The 19236-nt window shown below is 32.9% G+C and overlaps 1 protein-coding gene across 2 annotated transcripts in view; it reads left to right on the plus strand.

Moving 5' to 3' along the window:
- Positions 1 to 19236, plus strand: part of LOC139511698 (PAT complex subunit CCDC47-like) — a 29928-nt gene that overhangs the window by 4082 nt on the left and 6610 nt on the right. For both annotated transcript variants that reach the window (XM_071298728.1, XM_071298727.1), the window contains exons 3-8: positions 624 to 736; positions 1731 to 1844; positions 9034 to 9208; positions 17055 to 17239; positions 17851 to 17952; positions 19075 to 19179. In XM_071298728.1, coding sequence (XP_071154829.1) covers positions 624 to 736; positions 1731 to 1844; positions 9034 to 9208; positions 17055 to 17239; positions 17851 to 17952; positions 19075 to 19179 — 794 coding nt within the window. The remainder of the gene's footprint in view (positions 1 to 623; positions 737 to 1730; positions 1845 to 9033; positions 9209 to 17054; positions 17240 to 17850; positions 17953 to 19074; positions 19180 to 19236) is intronic.

The following is a 19236-nucleotide window of genomic DNA, read 5'->3' on the forward strand; positions in this document are numbered from 1 at the left end:
TATTACATTGGCAAATGACTTTAAAATGTCAGGTTCGGTCATGAGTTATTCTTTTTATTACATTGGCAAATGACTTTAAAATGTGAGGTTCGGTCATGAGTTATTCTTTTTATTACATTGGCAAATGACTTTAAAATGTCAGGTTCGGTCATGAGTTATTCTTTTTATTACATTGGCAAATGACTTTAAAATGTCAGGTTCGGTCATGAGTTATTCTTTTTATTACATTGGCAAATGACTTTAAAATGTGAGGTTCGGTCATGAGTTATTCTTTTTATTACATTGGCAAATGACTTTAAAATGTAAGGAATTATATCTTTTTCTTTTCATTCACAATTAGTTTTGATCCAACATCATCTACAACGTCTTGGCAACACCTATTGTACAATGACTTTAGAGGAGTGAAATAACCACGTTTATTTCAAATACATTGTATGAAATCATCGGTTTTTATTTCACTGGGAAATCAATTTAATTCATTGCAACTAATGTAATTATTTGTGTTACTCATTTTCGTTCAACATTAAAACTTTTCAGTGTGCTTACACACAAATGATGATGCTGCTAACAACTATAGAAAAAAAGCATAATGTATGATTATGAATTTAGGAAATTATTTTCAGATGAGGTAATGTTTGAAGATACAAAACAAGATGAAGTAAAAGAACAGAGAGTTGAGAGGAAAGTAGATGAAACTGTTGCAGAGGAAGATGAAGATGATGATGCTACAGTGGAGGTACATGTTTATACAAATAAGGAGATGGTGTATACACTACAGCTTTAAGAGGTGGAGTTTGCTTTGTCCACCTGCCCACAGTGGAAGAGGGAACCACATGAGCAAAATTTCTAGCTTGCCCACTCTGCCCACCCATAGAAGTGGGCATGTAATTTCTTTTGATAAATCAAAAGATTTGCAAGAACAATCAATTGAAAAAGTACATAAGCATTTTTAATCAATATTTTTACCCCAAAAAAAGAATATAGCTAGAGTGGGCACAGGTGGAAAAAGAGAAATCCACAACTGCTGAATTGTATATAGACAGGTTTCTACATATGTACCAAGAAAACAAGATGAGTAGATGTAAACGAATATAGGCCACTGTACAGACTTCAACAATGAACAAGACCCATAAATCTAATGGCTAATAAATATAACATTAATTGAAAAACAATTATGACGGCAACCTATGACAATCACTTGACTTACAAGCTCTTGTATAGAAAACAACAACATTTGTATGTATGAATACCATTTATAGTATAAATCTATGCAGAATTGTGCATTCTGACAAACATGTGTTTGTGAGCTTGTCTATTTACCAATTCGCTAGAAATTAGAAGATGTCGTAGTAGTTCAAATGAGACAAAACTTCATCCAAGTCACAATGTGTAGAAAAGTAAACAGTTATAGGTCAATGTACTGCCTTCAACACAGACTTAGGACAGTTGCATACACATAAAAAAATGAAGATATGGTATGATTGCCAACGAGTCAACTCTCCACAAGAGACCAAAATGACACAGAAATAAACAACTATAGGTCATCGTACGCCTTCAACAATGAACAAAGCCCATACCCCATAGTGAGCTATAAAATAGGCTACATGCCTATTTAATGTATTGAAAAAAAATCCAATTTATGAACGCACATTAATAATAAAGATTTAACATATCATTTGATCATATTTAAATGTTTATTAAACTAACTGTATTAATAACCTTTGCTTCAGACAGAAGATGATGAATTTGAACATTTCAATGATGAGGAAGAGTTTGTTGGCTTTGATAAAGACCGTGAATCAACAAAACCAAAGGAAAAGATACCAGAATTAAAAATTAATCAGGTAAGTACAAATTTAATGCATACACTCCCGCCAAGATGATTCCCGCAAAGTCCATCTAAAGACGCGGACTATAGCGACGGGGAAATTCAATTTTTACCGATAATATGCCGCGAAAAGTCCATTATGGTCGCGGACAAGTCAATTTTTTATCGTGGACCTTCGTGGAAATCAATAGAATATATATTGTAATAACGCAGAATTTGATGTTATCGATAATGTTTAATTTTTGTTACAATGAATGTGCTTGAGAATTAATTATGGCGGTAAAAGCTGGTAGCGAAAATTTGTCAGTTTATTGGTTGTGTATTGTTATTTAAAATCACATTGACCAGTAATTACTCCTCTTGTCCTGTTGTTAGTTCTATTCAAGCTCAGGTAAAGTTTGATTGACATTGGGCGGTCTTTCGTTTGTACTTTTGTCTGAAAGGTAATGCATACCAGGAAAATACTAAAAAAAGCCAATGAACAGGTGATCAGGTAATAATCGATTGTGGAAGGAGGAGCTACATTAATTTGTGTGGTGAGGCATACCTGCAGGAAAATACACAAAAGTCATACGAGAAGTTTAAACCAATGAACGGGTGTTCAGGTAATAATCGAATGTAGAAGGAGGAGCTACATTATGTTCACTGATTTTGAACTCATTATCTTTAGAAATTTGTAAATTGAAAATTGTTTGAGATTCATACAATCATAAATGTTACAAGTTATTAATTATCAATAAAAAAAATAGTTTAAAATCCTGCGACTAATTATTTTTTTTCTTTTATGAGGGGGTTAGGAGGGGTCCTGGTCCCGTTATCCCGGGCTTAAAAAGACGAAATCCCGTGGTTCCGAATTTAAATAAATTTAAATCCTGACATCCCGAAATTCGAACAAAGATTTTTCCGATCCCGAAAGGGTCAATCTTGAAATCCCGAGCTTAAAAACACCCGATCCCGTTGTCCCGATAAAGATCCTACCCCCCTTTCTTTTATTGTTACCGTAGAGAAAAAAAATCGTAATTTTTAAAATGTGATATTCATTTTATCATTAAAATGATACTTGTCTTACAAATTGGGCTTATTGAATTGTTGAATGGTTTTTGTTTAGGTTTTTACTGGGAACAGTATATCATAATATTTAGTCTTTATGTCAATTGACAAATGATTCAGTTCATATTTTTGAAAAACACTACTACGTAATAGTACGGAAGAGGCTGACATCTGGTGATTTTTAAGTGAATTGTTTTATCGTGGAGAAACATCTTTTTGTTTTGTTGTAACTGATGATTGTATGGTGCATATATGTTTAAAAAATCGAAAAGGACATCAGTAAACTTGAAAAATATCAAGCCATAAAACCCTGTTGCACAATATACCAGCAAATGACATTAAACTGCCCCCGGGAATAAACGAACTGGTCAACGGATTTCAACCAGGTAAATGTACATGTACAGGTATTCAGTTTATCAATACCCGAATATGTCATCGTAAACAATTTCCAAAATAAATTCTCACGGTTGTAAGAATATTATAAATACCCGTAAATGTAACAATTGGCAACACATATAAAATACAGATTTATTTTCGGCAGAATTTACTTACCATTTTTTTTAATTGAAAACGTTTAAATTCTTGTACACATCTTTGTCGGAATTTATTTAATTTTTTTTTTTTTTTATTAATTTGATCTTTACGCTTCTTATACAACTTACTTTTTTACAAAGATAATCATTCTCTTATTTATTAAATGACGAAACTGAAAGAAAACTTCCTTTTGCAAATAACTTTATCGGAAGAGAATTCTATGAAACCTTTTGAAAATAGCAGGTGTCAATAGATGGTCAGTTGTAAATTCTTACCAAACAACATATATGTACTCTCATTTTCACGCCAATTTAAACATCTAGCCTTTAATTCCGATTACCCTGCATATATATTGTATCAATAGTGGTTTTTTTTCATTCGCAGAATATGTATTTTGATATTTGTCTCTGAAGGTTAAACGAGCAACCATAATTCAATCAATCGATAAAAATCAACATCTTTTAAATACATATTTTAGTCAATACGGACCTTGAATAGGAAATCCAGTTTGACAGAAAACTAATGAAGTAATAAATTTATTTTGGAATATTATTGTTGTGAAGATGAAAGAGAAAATTTGTTTTGATATAGAACAGTCGTAGACGACCAACAGGTACCTGCCATACCAGACTTGTACAACATTCCAAATGAGGAGCTGACAAGAATCAAGGTTTCGGCAAAGAGCTCTGGTAATTTTGCGGCTGCCTTAACAAAAAGGTTTTTTCCAGAATTGTACGGCATGGACAACCTGCGCTTCTTCTACAACTGGAATGGTGGTGGGAAGCATGGCAAGCGTGAACTGGACCCAGCCAGGCGAGAAATAATTCGTCAATTCACAATTCGGATGTACCCTGAGGTCCGTCAGGAAGACATCTTCCGGACGAATGTCATCAATGCTGTCAATGAGATGCTGCGTCGGAAGCCTAAGAAGCAAAGACCTGCACTTGCTGCTGTCCAGATTGAGAACAATCCACCAGAAGCTGACCCCCATTATCAAGAGCTAGACTTCAACGCCCTTTGAGGTGTATACAGTTTACACAAAGATTACAACGGTCCTTTTAAGAACCACACAAATCTTTCAAAAAGATATTTCACATTGTTGCATTAAATTAAATACAATAAACTTAGCTCTTCTCCCAGTCCATCTCCTGTCTTTTTCTCTATGCTAAAGTACTACAAATTATGTCTTTTTGTTTGCCCAGCACTACATTTTCAATATATCCCAGTAAGTTTGATAAAGCTTAGGTTTTGGCAAATCATACGACAAACATGTTTTCCACCATTTTTTTAGCTCACCTGGCCCGAAGGGCCAAGTGAGCTTTTCCCATCACTTGGTGTCCGGCGTCCGTCGTCGTCCGTCGTCTGTCGTCCGTCGTCGTCCGTCGTCCGTCGTCGTTAACTTTTACAAAAATCTTCTCCTCTGAAACTACTGGGCCAAATTAAACCAAACTTGGCCACAATCATCATTGGGGTATCTAGTTTAAAAAATGTGTGGCGTGACCCGGCCAACCAACCAAGATGGCCGCCATGGCTAAAAATAGAACATAGGGGTAAAATGCAGTTTTTGGCTTATAACTCAAAAACCGAAGCATTTAGAGCAAATCTGACATGGGGTAAAATTGTTTATCAGGTCAAGATCTATCTGCCCTCAAATTTTCAGATGAATCCGACAACCCGTTATTGGGTTGCTGCCCCTGAACTGGTAATTTTAGGGAATTTTTGCTGTTTTTGGCTATTATCTTGAATATTATTATAAATAGAGATAAACTGTAGACAGCAATAATGTTCAGCAAAGTAAGATTTACAAATAAGTCAACATGACCAAAATGGTCAGTTGACCCCTTTAGGAGTTATTGACCTTTATAGTCAATTTTTAACCATTTTTCGTAAATCTTAGTAATCTTTTACCAAAATCTTCTCCTCTGAAACTACTGGGCCAAATTAATCCATACTTGGCCACAATCATCTTTGGGATATCTAGTTTAAAAAATGTGTGGTGTGACCCGGCCAACCAACCAAGATGGCCGCCATGGCTAAAAATAGAACATAGGGGTAAAATGCAGTTTTTGGCTTATAACTCAAAAATCAAAGCATTTAGAGCAAATCTGACATGCGGTAAAAGTGTTTATCAGGTCAAGATCTACCTGTCCTGAAATTTTCAGATGAATCGGATAACCTGTTGTTGGGTTGCTGCCCCTGAATTGGTAATTTTAAGGAAATTTTGCTGTTTTTGGTTATTATCTTGAATATTATTATAGATAGAGATAAACGGTAAACAGCATTAATGTTCAGCAAAGTAAGATTTACAAATAAGTCAGCATGACCAAAATGGTCAGTTGACCCCTGAAGGAGTTATTGCCCTTTATAGTCAATTTTTAACCATTTTTTTGTAAATCTTAGTAATCTTTTACAAAAATCTTCTTCTCTGAAACTACTGGGCCAAATTAAACTAAGCTTTGCCACAATCATCATTGGGGTAATTTGTTTAAAAAATGTGTGGCGTGACCTGGCCAATCAACCAAAATGGCTGCCACGGCTAATAATAGAACATAGGTGTAAAATGCAGTTTTTGGCTTATAACTCAAAAACCGAAGCATTAAGAGAAAATCTGACAGGGTTTAATTGTTTATCAGGTCAAGATCTATCTGCCCTGATGTTTTCACATGGATCGGACAACCCGTTGTTAGGTTACTGTCCTTAATTGGTAATTTTAAGGAAATTTTGCCGTTTTTTGTTATTATCTTGAATATTATTATAGATAGAGATAAACTGTATACAGCAATAACGTTCAGCAAAATAAGATCTACAAATAAGTTTACATGACCAAAATAGTCAATTGACCCCTTAAGGAGTTATTGCCCTTTATAGTTAATTTTTAACATTTTTCATAAATTTTTGTAAATTTGTAGAAAATATTTTCCACTGTAATTACTGGGCCAAGTTCATTATAGACAAGAGATATTTGTAGCAACAAGAATGTTCAGTAAAGTAAGATCTACAAACACATCACTATCACCAAAACACAATTATGTCATGAATTTATCTGTGTCCATTATTTAATATGCACAAGACCAAGGTGAGCGACACAGGCTCTTTAGAGCCTCTAGTTCTTATTATTTACATAATGTTCCAACCGTTATCTTCAAAAATGACATGCACTAATTAATGCAGAAAATAGGCTTCCGAGTTTACAGTCTGTCCTTTGCATCATATAAGTACATGTATAAACCCCGGGTCTTAACCATGTCTTGTAGTGCTCAATGTTGAATGTATACTAAATGCCATTAAAACTCTATTTGATAACTGTCCTGTTGTCTAACAGTCCCAGGGATTTAAAGACGAGTATATTGACCGGGGAATTAATTAAATAAACGCGCTAACCAGCAACAGCTTAAAGAAATTGCACGACAATATACAAGATATTTGTCACTGGGCATTTTACAAACAACTTCCAACCAGTCCAAAATGAGTAAAAAAGATTGTGTTTAATAATTTGGTCAAATTTTTATAATTATAGAATTAAAATGCTGAAAATTTTGTAACAAATAAAACCAGCATTTGTTTTTTATTGCAAAAAGATTGAAAGTGTATAAATGGATTAAATTTTGTACTTTATTCAAACGAAATCAAAGACAATAATCAGACAATCCAAGTGACGTATTATCCTCCTGAAATAAATGTTTGCATAAAAGACTCAATTAAGAACATGTGAAGCTTGGTTTAAACTATCATTCAACAATTTAATAAAAACACCTATCAATTTCTGTTAACTAACTTCTGTTTACCTGTTGAAATATAAACCGGACACATACTTGTTTATAACAGCAGGTGTCTGTTGGCCGACGCAGGTCATGCGTTTATTAACCTTTATTGGGGTAATGATTGACAGGCATTGTAATCTTTGTAACTTCCAAATTGGGGTACAAAAAAGGTAGCATGTTTTAAATTTATTAAACAATTTACCACTTTTTATTGGAGGATTAAATTAAAATTATTTTTTTAATCAGAATAAAAAGAAATGAGTTATCACATCATACATATTTTTATGAATGCGTAAGCCTTTAAAAAAACAAATGTATTTTTTATTCTAAATGTACACCCAGTTAGACCTTGTTGCTTACCTATTGAACTCACAATAAGATCCAAATTAAGGTACGACAAAGGTAGCGTGTTTCAAATTTGATAAACAAATTAAAGCTTTTTTTCGGGAGGATGAAATTAAAATATTTTATCTTAATTCAGAATAAAAAGTATTTAGTAATCACATATCATACATTTGCTTAATGAATAAAAAAACCCTTTAAACATTTTTTTGTTATTATTCTGCACGTAGACCCAATTACACCTCGTTGTCTTATCTCATTGCACTCACATTAAGACAGCTTACATTGTATCAGCTACAAAATGTAGCATCACTAAAGGAATTGTTTTATCCTGTAAATCAACCGTCATCGTGGACTTCGCGGACCAGATTTGGATATTATTTAGGTAAAAGGTCGCGATCTTTTAAATGCGTCCATCACGGAAATCCGCGATCTTTAATTAATTTCCATCGTGGAATCGCGGGCTTTGGTGAATCCGCGATAGCTGGACTGTATATGATTGATGTCGTTTAGATTTGGTATATTTTGTTCAAAGTCTATTTCAAACCAAAAACAACTAGATCATCAACTTTTTATACATGAATAAGCATATTGAAATGAAAATGAAACCATTTCAAATAGTCCTAGCAAATAAATGTTTTTAAAATAACTTGAAATACACCTTATTGTGTAGAGGGGCGTAAAGGGGGGGTATCTGCACGGAAGAACGCGAAATAAAATTGCCATTTCACGATGAACGAACAATCAAAAATTTCTTGCACGTTGATCTTTTTACCGATTTCACGAAACACGGTGAATAACGAACCTTTTTCACAGCTGCACGCGATATAAAAATTGCAAAACACGTTGCACGAAAATAAACCTTTACCACCCTCTGTGTAGACCTCAAGAAATGTTACATAAAACATTATTTGTCATGTCATGATAATGTATAAATATGTAATGATTAGTCATGATAATGTATAAATATGTAATGATTAGTCATGTATAAATATGTAATGATTAGAATTACATATTTCAACTAGATGGTTTCCTTATTATGAAAATATTGATAGAACATGTGTGGCAGAGCAAACAGCGTCAAAATAAAAACTTTATTTGTAACTTTTCACACACAAATAAACACACATATAAATAAAAACTGATGTATTAGAAATTCATTGCTGACCTAAATTCCAGTAGAACAGGCAGATTTGAATAGAATATATAATGTAAAAACTTCTTTCCAACCAAATAGTTTTTGTATAAATGATTAAAGAGAGACTAAAAAATAAAAAAGACCCATAGACAAACAATAGTACACAAAACACAACATAGAAAACTAAAGACTGAGCAACAGGAACCCAACCAAAGGTGCTCCGGAAGTGTAAGCAGATCTTGCTCCAAATATGTTGTATCTTGTACTTATGAAGCTGAACTGGTATTAAAATTATATGAGGTGAACACATTTGCTGACTGTACCATGAATTTATGGTGACTAATGATAATATAGTTATTGATTCATATGAATTTTAATAGGTTCCACAACATCTTCGAACAAACTGGGATAGTTTTGTAATAGAAATACTCATGTTAGCTGGACTTGGTGTGTATTTATTAAACTTCCTTCATGGGAAGAATACCAATCACAAACTTGCTCAAGCTTGGTTGAATTCACACAGACAGATACTAGAGGAACAATTCAGTATTGTTGGTAAGTTTTGGCCTTAGTTAAAATTTCAAATTACTAGTTCCGTGGATTTGTTAATTTTCATGGGAACCAATTTTTGTGGAATGAGTAACTTTGTATTTTTTTTTATATTTGATTTTTGTGGTTTTACTAAGGTCTATCTGCATACAAGCCTATAGAAAAGTTATACACATTGAACCTTTAAATTTGTGGTAAATCTTATACCACATAATCATCAAATATTGGTATCCCATGAATAATAAATCAAATAATGAATCCACAATAATTGTAAGTTTTAAGAAAACTTTTGTCAGAAGGACAAGGCTGTATTTGGTTTAAAAGTCATTTGATCATTCAGTCCAGACTATTTGAAGTTACACATCTTCTTCAGGAATTGTTCCATATTTTTCCAGAACTTTGTTTGAAGTCGAGTATTACTGGTATAGTGGTATTGGATTGTTTTATCCTGTTTTAGATTACAACATAAAGAGACAAATATGAAATACCTAAAATATTGATCACTATAACAGACTGCAGCAGCTATCAACAATCAACATCTCAGAAAAAAATATATACCGGTATACTAACCGAACACCACCAAACAACACATGGCCAGATAGCCGTAATTGGTGCAGAAACACAAAAATGGTGGTGTTATACAACTTTCATGTGTGAAATCTCCTTGTAACTTATTAAACTCATTTATCATAAATGTAAAACACACAATAATAAACAAAACTAGTATCTCAATTGTTTGTAAAATAATTGAAAGGTCTTTCCTGTAAAATTGATGTTTTCGTTATGTACTTTGTACGACCTTTCGTTTGATATACGACAAGCATACCTTCTGAAACTTTTCGCTTTTTACACTTAATGACCTCATCAGCCTACATTTTTGAGATCAGAATTATGATATATGGAACAGAGTAGATGAGCTTTCATTTGATATGCAACAACACCATGTTCTAGAAAGTTTGAAAATTTTTTGCACTTAATTACCCTATCCAACTTATTTTTGGAGGTCGGGAATTTGATATTTCAAATGTAAACATCATGACCTTTCATTTGATATACAACAACCCTACCTTAAAAGAACATTTATTTTTTGGGGACGTCAATTTGAAATTTGAAATGTACGCTTTATGTTCTTTCATTTGATATGCGACAACCTTACCATCTGAGAAATTTGAATGTTTGCACTAAATGACCCCACCCGTCCCCCTGGGATAATAAGGGGGTTTAAAATTTTCATTTTTAAGTAGGGTTTATTAAGACCTTCAATTTGATATATCAGATGACCCCATTTGACAAAGTGCAAATAATGATGCAATATCAACTATATAAATAGAAGTTATGAAACTTACAAAGTCAATGCAAAACATGAAAATTTCAAAATGATTTTTTGGTGTTTTTTTTTAAATGGAATGTTTTTGGTATTTGGTCAAACATATAACTATGTTAACCTCTTCAATTTCTTAAACATTTTTAGTGGTAAGCTGTTGTTGATTCAGAAATACATGCCGCCGCTCGCAAAATTTCAAACTGCATTATCTCTAAAACGACATAAGATATTTCAAATCTGTTAAATGGTAAATGATCCACAGTTAAAGGACAACATTATAGAAAAAGAATTGGGACAATTTCAATGTTCACCAAGGTCACAATTTATCATCAAATATATGATGCAATACCAAACTTGAGAACCGGAAGTCGTAGAGACATGGGATTACCACCATTCAACTCAGGACCACTTAACCTTTCAAATATCACAAGGTCAAGGTCATAGTATAATGTGAAGGTCAAGGTGAAATTTCATCATGACCTGACATTGACCTCAAATTGAAGGTCTGGAATTACTGATCATCTTTGCAGTTTATAGTAGATTGATATCTGTTACCTTTAAAAAGATATACACAAAATACTATACTTTTAAGAATCATTCCGTTGTAACTTTTGAACAGACGGTCGGACATCTTTCGGCTTATTATATAAAATGTAGAGCTCGTCGAGAGGAACAAATTATACGCTGTATGTATGCAGCAAAGTCTTATCGTTTTCCTAATATGTAAGCTTGAAATTGCAGCGTAATTTTTTTTTGCACTCAGTGACCTTTGACCTTGACTGCATATTAAAGGTCACATGAATTTAAGATTATTGGTGAAGGTCCCAAGTCTTTACGACTTCCGGTTCTCGAAATACAATTTTTCTAAAATTATGTTCAATTTTTCAAGGGGAATAACTCCTTATAAGGGTTAATAACAAATGATTGTACATGTTCATTAACATTGCCATCTGTTCCTGTACATGTTGCAGTTTTCAAATCGATTCTATCTCTTATACTTTTTGAGAAAAATGCAAAGGAAAGAAATTGTTTCAAGGGGATATAACTCTCATAGGGGACGATGAAATCCTATTCAGCCACACATGGTAATACATCATGATGAGATCTACATTATGTCCAATTAAGGTCATGATATCTTTAAAACCAACGAGGGGGGGGCCATGTTGAAAAAGATCAATAAAAGGGAGATAACTCCTAAAGGGGATGATGAAATCCTTAACAGGGTCATTTGGTAATACATCTTGGTGAGGTCTAGCGATGGTCCATATTTGGTCTTAATAACTTCAACAGAAACAAGATGCGGGCATGTCAAAAAAATGTTGGAAGAAAAAAAAAAAAAAAAAAAAAAACTAGTATCTCAATTGTTTGTAAAACAATTGAAAGGTCTTTCCTGTTAAAGTGATGTTTTCGTAATGTACTTTGTACGACCTTTCGTTTGATATAAGACAAGCATACCTTCTCAAACTTTTCGCTTTTAACACTTAATGACCTCATCCGCCTACATGTTTGAGATCGGAAGTATGATATATGTAACATAGAGTAGATGAGCTTTTATTTGATATGCGACAACGCCATGTTCTAGAAAGTTTGATTTTTGCACTTAATAACCCTATCCAACTAATTTTGGAGGTCGGGAATTTGATATTTCAAATGTACACATCATGACCTTTCATTTGATATACATCAACCTTATCTTAAAAGAAAATTTATTTTTTGCACTCAATAACCCCATCCAACACATTTTTGGGAGGCGTCAATTTGAAATTTGAAATGTACGCTTTATGATCTTTCATTTGATATGCGACAACCTTACCATCTGAGAAATTTGAATGTTTGCACTAAATGACCCCACCCGTCCCCCTGGGATGGAAAGGGGGTTTACAATTTTCATTTTTAAGTAAAGTTTATCAAGACCTTCAATTTGATATATTAGTTGACCCCATTTGACAAAGTGCAAATAATGATGCAATATCAACTATATAAATAGAAGTTATGAAACTTACAAAGTCAATGCAAAACTTGAAAATTTCAAATTGAATTTTTGGTGTTTTTTTCCATGGAATGTTTATGGTATTTGGTCAAACATATAACTATGTTAACCTCTTCAATTTCTAAAACATTTTAAGTGGTAAGCTCTTGTTGATTAAGAAATACATGCCTCCGCTCGCAAAACTTCAAACTGCATTATCTTTAAAACGACAATAGATATCTCAAATCTGTTAAATGATAAATGATCTACAGTTGAAGGACAACATTATAGAAAAAGAATTGGGACAATTTCAAAGTTCACCAAGGTCACAATTAATCATCAAATATATGATGCAATATCAAACTTAAGAACCGGAAGTCGTAGAGACATGGGACTAGCAGCATTCAACTCAGGACCACTTGATATTACAAATATCACAAGGTCAAGGTCATAGTATACTGTGAAGGTCAAGGTGAAATTTCATCATGATCTGACATTGACCTCAAATGGAAGGTCTTGAATTACTGATCATCTTTGCAGTTTATAGTAGGTTGATATCTGTTGCCTTTAAAAAGATATACACAAAATACTATGCTTTTAAGAATCATCCCGTTGTAACTTTTGAACAGACAGTCGGACATTTTTGGACTTATCATATAAAATGTAGAACTCGTCCAGAAGACCATTTTATACGCTGTATGTATGCAGCAAAGTCTTATCGTTTTCCTAATATGTAAGCTTGAAATTTCAGCTTAATTTTATTTTGCACTCGGTGACCTTTGACCTTGGGTGCATATTAAAGGTCACATGAATTACAGATTATTGGTGAAGGTCTAAAGTCTCTACGACTTCCGGTTCTGGAAATACAATTTTTCTAAAATTGTTCACAATTTTTTAAGGGGAATAACTCCTTATAAGGGCTAATAACAAAATGACTGTATATGTTTATTAACATTGCCATCTGTTCTTGTACATGTTGCCGTTTTCAAATCGATTCTATCTCTTATACTTTTTGAGAAAAATGCAAAGGAAAGAAATTGTTTCAAGGGGATATAACTCTCACAGGGGACGATGGAATCCTATTCAGACTCACATGGTAATACATCATGATGAGTTCTACATTTTGTCACAAGGTCAAGGTCATAGTATAATGTGAAGGTCAAGGTGAAATATCATCATGACCTGACATTGACCTCAAATTGAAGGTCTTGAATTACTGATCATCTTTGTTGTTTATAGTAGGTTGATATCTGTTACCTTTAAAAAGATATACACAAAATACTATACTTTTAAGAATCATCCTGTTGTAACTTTTGAACAGACGGTCTGACATTTTTGGGCTTATCATATAAAATGTAGAGCTCGTCGAGAGGAACATTTTATACGCTGTATGTATGCAGCAAAGTCTTATCGTTTTCCTAATATGTTAGCTTGAAATTGCAGCGTAATTTTTTTTTGCACTCAGTGACCTTTGACCTTGACTGCATATTAAAGGTCACATGAATTAAAGATTATTGGTGAAGGTCCCAAGTCTCTACGACTTCTGGTTCTCGAAATACAATTGTTCTAAAATAATGTTCAATTTTTCAAGGGGAATAACTCCTTATAAGGGTTAATAACAAAATGATTGTACATCTTCATTAATATTGCCATCTGTTCTTGTACATGTTGCCGTTTTCAAATCGATTCTATCTTTTATACTTTTTGAGAAAAATGCAAAGGAAAGAAATTTTTTCAAGGGGATATAACTCTCATAGGGGACGATGAAATCCTATTCAGCCTCACATGGTAATACATCATGATGAGATCTACATTGTGTCCAATTAAGGTCATGATATCTTTAAAACCAACGAAGGGGGGCCATGTTGAAAAAAATCAATAAAAGGGAGATAACTCCTAAAGGGGATGATGAAATCCTTAACAGAGTCATTTGGTAATACATCTTGGTGAGGTCTAGTGATGGTCCATATTTGGTCTTAATAACTTCAACAGACATCATAAGCGGGCATGTCAAAAAAATGTTGGAAGAAAAAAAAGAAAAAGAAAAAAAAACATTAGAAAAACAATAAGGTCTTTCCCATGTAGGGGAAAGACCTTAAAAAAAAACATTAGAAAAACAATAAGGTCTTTCCTCACGTAGGGGAAAGACCTTAAAAAGAACTAGTATCTCAATTGTTTGTAAAACAATTGAAAGGTCTTTCCTGTAAAAGTGATGTTTTCGTATTGTACTTTGTACGACCTTTCGTTTGATATACGACAAGCATACCTTCTGAAACTTTTCGCTTTTTACAATTAATGACCTCATCCGCCTACATTTTTGAGATCGGAATTATGATATATGGAACAGAGTAGATGAGCTTTCATTTGATATGCGACAACACCATGTTCTAGAAAGTTTGATTTTTGCACTTAATAACCCTATCCAACTAATTTTTGGAGGTCGGGAATTTGATATTTCAAATGTACACATCATGACCTTTCATTTGATATACAACAACCCTACCTTAAAAGAACATTTATTTTTTGCACTCAATGACCCCATCCAACCCATTTTTGGGAGACATCAATTTGAAATTTGAAATGTATGCTTTATGTTCTTTCATTTGATATGCGACAACCTTACCATCTGAGAAATTTGAATGTTTGCACTAAATGACCCCACCCGTCCCCCTTGGGATGAAAAGGGGGTTTAAAATTTTCATTTTTAAGTAGAGTTTGTTAACACCTTCAATTTGATATATCAGATGACCCCATTTGACAAAGTGCAAATAATGATACAATATCAACTATATAAATAGAAGTTATGAAACTTACAAAGTCAATGCAAAACTTGAAAATTTCAAATTGATTTTTTGGCGTTTTTTTCCATGGAATGTTTTTGGTATTTGGTCAAACATATAACTATGTCAACCTCTTCAATTTCTAAAACATTTTAAGTGGTAAGCTCTTGATGATTCAGAAATACATGCCTCCGCTTGCAAAACTTCAAACTGCATTATCTCTCAAACAACAATAGATATCTCACATCTGTTAAATGATAAATGATCTACAGTTGAAGGACAACATTATATAAAAAGAATTGGGACAATTTCAAAGTTCACCAAGGTCACAATTAATCATCAAATATATGATGCAATACAAAACTTGAGAACCGGAAGTCGTAGAGACATGGGACTATCACCATTCAACTCAGGACCACTTGACCTTTCAAATATCACAAGGTCAAGGTCATAGTATAATGTGAATGTCAAGGTGAAATTTCATCATGACCTGACATTGACCTCAAATTGAAGGTCTTGAACTACTGATCATCTTTGCAGTTTATAGTAGGTTGATATCTGTTACCTTTAAAAAGATATACACAAAATACTATACTTTTAAGAATCATCCCGTCGTAACTTTTGAACAAAGAGTCGGACTCTTTTGAGCTCAGTGTATAAAATGTAGAGCTGGTCGAGAGGAACATTTTATACGCTGTAAGTATGCAGAAAACTCTTATCGTTTTCTTAATATGAAAGCTCGAAATTGCAGCGTAATTTTTATTTGCACTCGCTGACCTTTGACCTTGGGTGCAAATTAAAGGTCACATGAACTTAAGATTATTGGTGTAGGTCACAAGTCTTTACGACTTCCGGTTCTCGAGATACAATTTTTCAAAAATTGTGTATATTTTTTCAAGGGAAATAACTCCTTATAAGGGTTAACAACAAAATGATTGTATATGTTAATTAACATTGCCATCTGGTCTTGTACATATTTCCGTTTTCAAATGGATTCTATCTTGAATACTTTTTGAGAAAAATGTAAAAGAAATAAATTGTTTCAAGGGGACATAACTCTCATAGGGAATGATGAAATCCTTAGCAGCCTCATATGGTAACACATCATGATGAGATCTAACTATTGTCCAAATAAGGTCATGATATGTCGAAAAAAAAACAATAAAAGGGAGATAACTTCTAAAGGGGATGATGAAATCCTACACAGCCTCATCTGGTAATACTTCATGATGAGGTCTACCGATGGTCCATATTTGGTCTTGATTACTTCAACAGTAACGAAGGGAGGCCATGTCAAAGAAATGCTGGATGAAAAAAAAAAAAAAAAAAAAAAAAAAAAAAAAAAAAAAACAGGAGAAAAACAATAAGGTCTTTCCTCTCCGCGAGGAAAGACCTTATTGTTTTTCTCCTGTTTTTTTTTTTTTTTTTTTTTTTTTTTTTTTTTTTTAATTAGAAAAGCATTAATACTGTGGATTCATTATTAATCATGGGTAAAGGGAAACCACAAATTCAAAGGTTCAACGAAATGTAAAATGTTCTGTGGACTTGTGTGCAGACCATGCAATGTTTCTTCAATCCATGGAAATTGATACACATGAGAGAAAAAAACGAAACAAGAGCATGTAGAATTTATACAATGCCAAACTATAAGCATATATGTAAAAATTGAAAAATTATACCATGATGGTATGATAATGTGTAAAATATGTACTGTGAATTGTAAATACATTTAGAATCAGTACTGTTTGTTGATATTTTCATTTTTTATATAATGTTCAGGTGATGATGGAACAAGTAAAGAAGCTCAATCAGGCACTTTTATAAAAGAATCAGAGAATGTTTATGCTTTATGGTGTAGTGGTCGGTCATGTGTGGAGGGAATGTTGGTAGAATTAAAACTTATCAAAAGACAAGATCTCATTAGTACGATCGCAGGATTCATGAAACCAGTATCGGATCAAATTGTAAGTTATTAAAATGAATAACCAAAAGACATATGTACCCCATTGTAGTAAAAAAAATCTATATTTTCTCTGTGTAACAGTATAGATTATCAGGCAACATATTTGTTAAATAACTATTCCAGATTTGGTTGATAACTTGTTGATGCGGCAAATGAACCAATTTTTCAAGGGATTTATTTTCACAATTTGCGAGATTTTTTTTTTATGAAGATAAATCATTGTAAATATATATAATTTTGATCTTCCCTTGTAAATGGAAAATGATTGAAGAAATAAGAACACTTCAGAAACAAGTCCTGTGAAGTTGGTTTGAAGGGGCAAACTGGAAATTAAGTATCCACAGAGATAAGTTGGTTAAGTGTATTTTCCAATGATAAAATATTTAATGTAACTGTCTCAAATGGAGAAAAATTGTGACACACTTTGATTCCGTTGAGTTGTGGAATATATATATGTATGTGTTTGTCATCTCCTACTCTAATTAAAGTAAACTTATGATTAAACAAATTAGAAATATATTTAATTGTAGAACTGCAATTATGTTTCAAATTATTTTGTAAATTTGAGTGAGTTATCTAATCATTCTTTTAATTTCTCATTATTTATATTAGATGGTACAGATAGATATGGATCCCAAGGTGATGGATAAGTTTGTATTTGCTGTTGCCACCAAACGTTCCTGTGCCAAGATTCATAAAGATATGGTTGATCTTGTAAGATTTTATGTACTCTTAATTATGTAGATATTTGAGCATCTCAAAAGCATTTGCATTGCTGAAAGAATTGTTGAAACCAAACAACTATTGTCTTTTTTATAACAGACTGTCTAGTCCTTAAATTTTAAAACTTTGCCAACTTTAAATCATTGTAATGCTGAATAAAATAAAAAAAAGTTAGATGTACAACATTTGTATAGGGGCTGAGCTTTTCTCCTGTTTAGTAGTGAGTAAAAATAAATTTAATATCTTCCTCCACTGTTAGAATATTGCTTTAATCCTGCAATTTAACATTGAGCTTATATAAATAGTGATTTTACTTCCCAACTGTTAGTTTTGTTTTTGAATGAAATAGACATGACTCAAACACGAACAAAGATAAGGTCCTTAAATTGAACTGTGGCATAAACAGTAGTTTGAACATGACAATTCTTTAGCAACAGAAGTATTGTATCAGGAGACAGTAAACATATACAATAATTATATCACTTTGTATACTATGTGCACCTGTATTTGTATAGAAGAAAGGTCAATAACATGATAATGCCATGTTATTACTAACTTGGAAAAATAACAGGACTGTACATTTTAAAGAGAGTTTAAAGATCATATTATGATTGGATATTGCTTTAAAATCATGCCAACACAATTTAATACATGAGGGTCTTTGTTCTTATATTTCTTTTTATCATTTTTATTGATATTTTATTTTTTATGCCCCACCTACGATACCTACATTATGTTTTCTGGTCTGTTCATCCGTCCGTCTGTTGGTCTGTTCGTTCATTTGTCTGTCCCGCTTCAGGTTAAAGTTTTTGGTCAAGGTTGTTTTTGATGAAGTTGAAGTCCAATCAACTTGAAACTAAGTACACATGTTCCCAATGGTATGATCTTTCTAATTTTAATGCCAAATTAGATTTTTACCCAATTTCATGGTCCATTGAACATGGAAAATGATGGTGCGAGTAGGGCATCCATGTACTTTGGACACATTCTTGTTAGGGTCTGTTTTTTAACTATTCTTTCATTTTTTGTCCTTTATTCAGTACTTCTTGTCCGCTATTCTATATTCTGTAAACCCTATCCAGAACCTCATTCATTCTGTGCTTTTTGTTTTAGAGCCAGTTTACCGAAAAGAAGAATGGAGAGAAATATGATCTCAGTAGTTCTTATCAAATATTGAGTGAGATAGGGGAGGCAACTGTCACAGTTCTCGATAAAAAGGTAATGTACAGAAATATTATTGATTACATATGTACTTGAAGAATTTAAAAAAAAATG

Source organism: Mytilus edulis, chromosome 2, assembly GCF_963676685.1.
Source record: "Mytilus edulis chromosome 2, xbMytEdul2.2, whole genome shotgun sequence".
Classification (NCBI taxonomy): domain Eukaryota; kingdom Metazoa; phylum Mollusca; class Bivalvia; order Mytilida; family Mytilidae; genus Mytilus; species Mytilus edulis.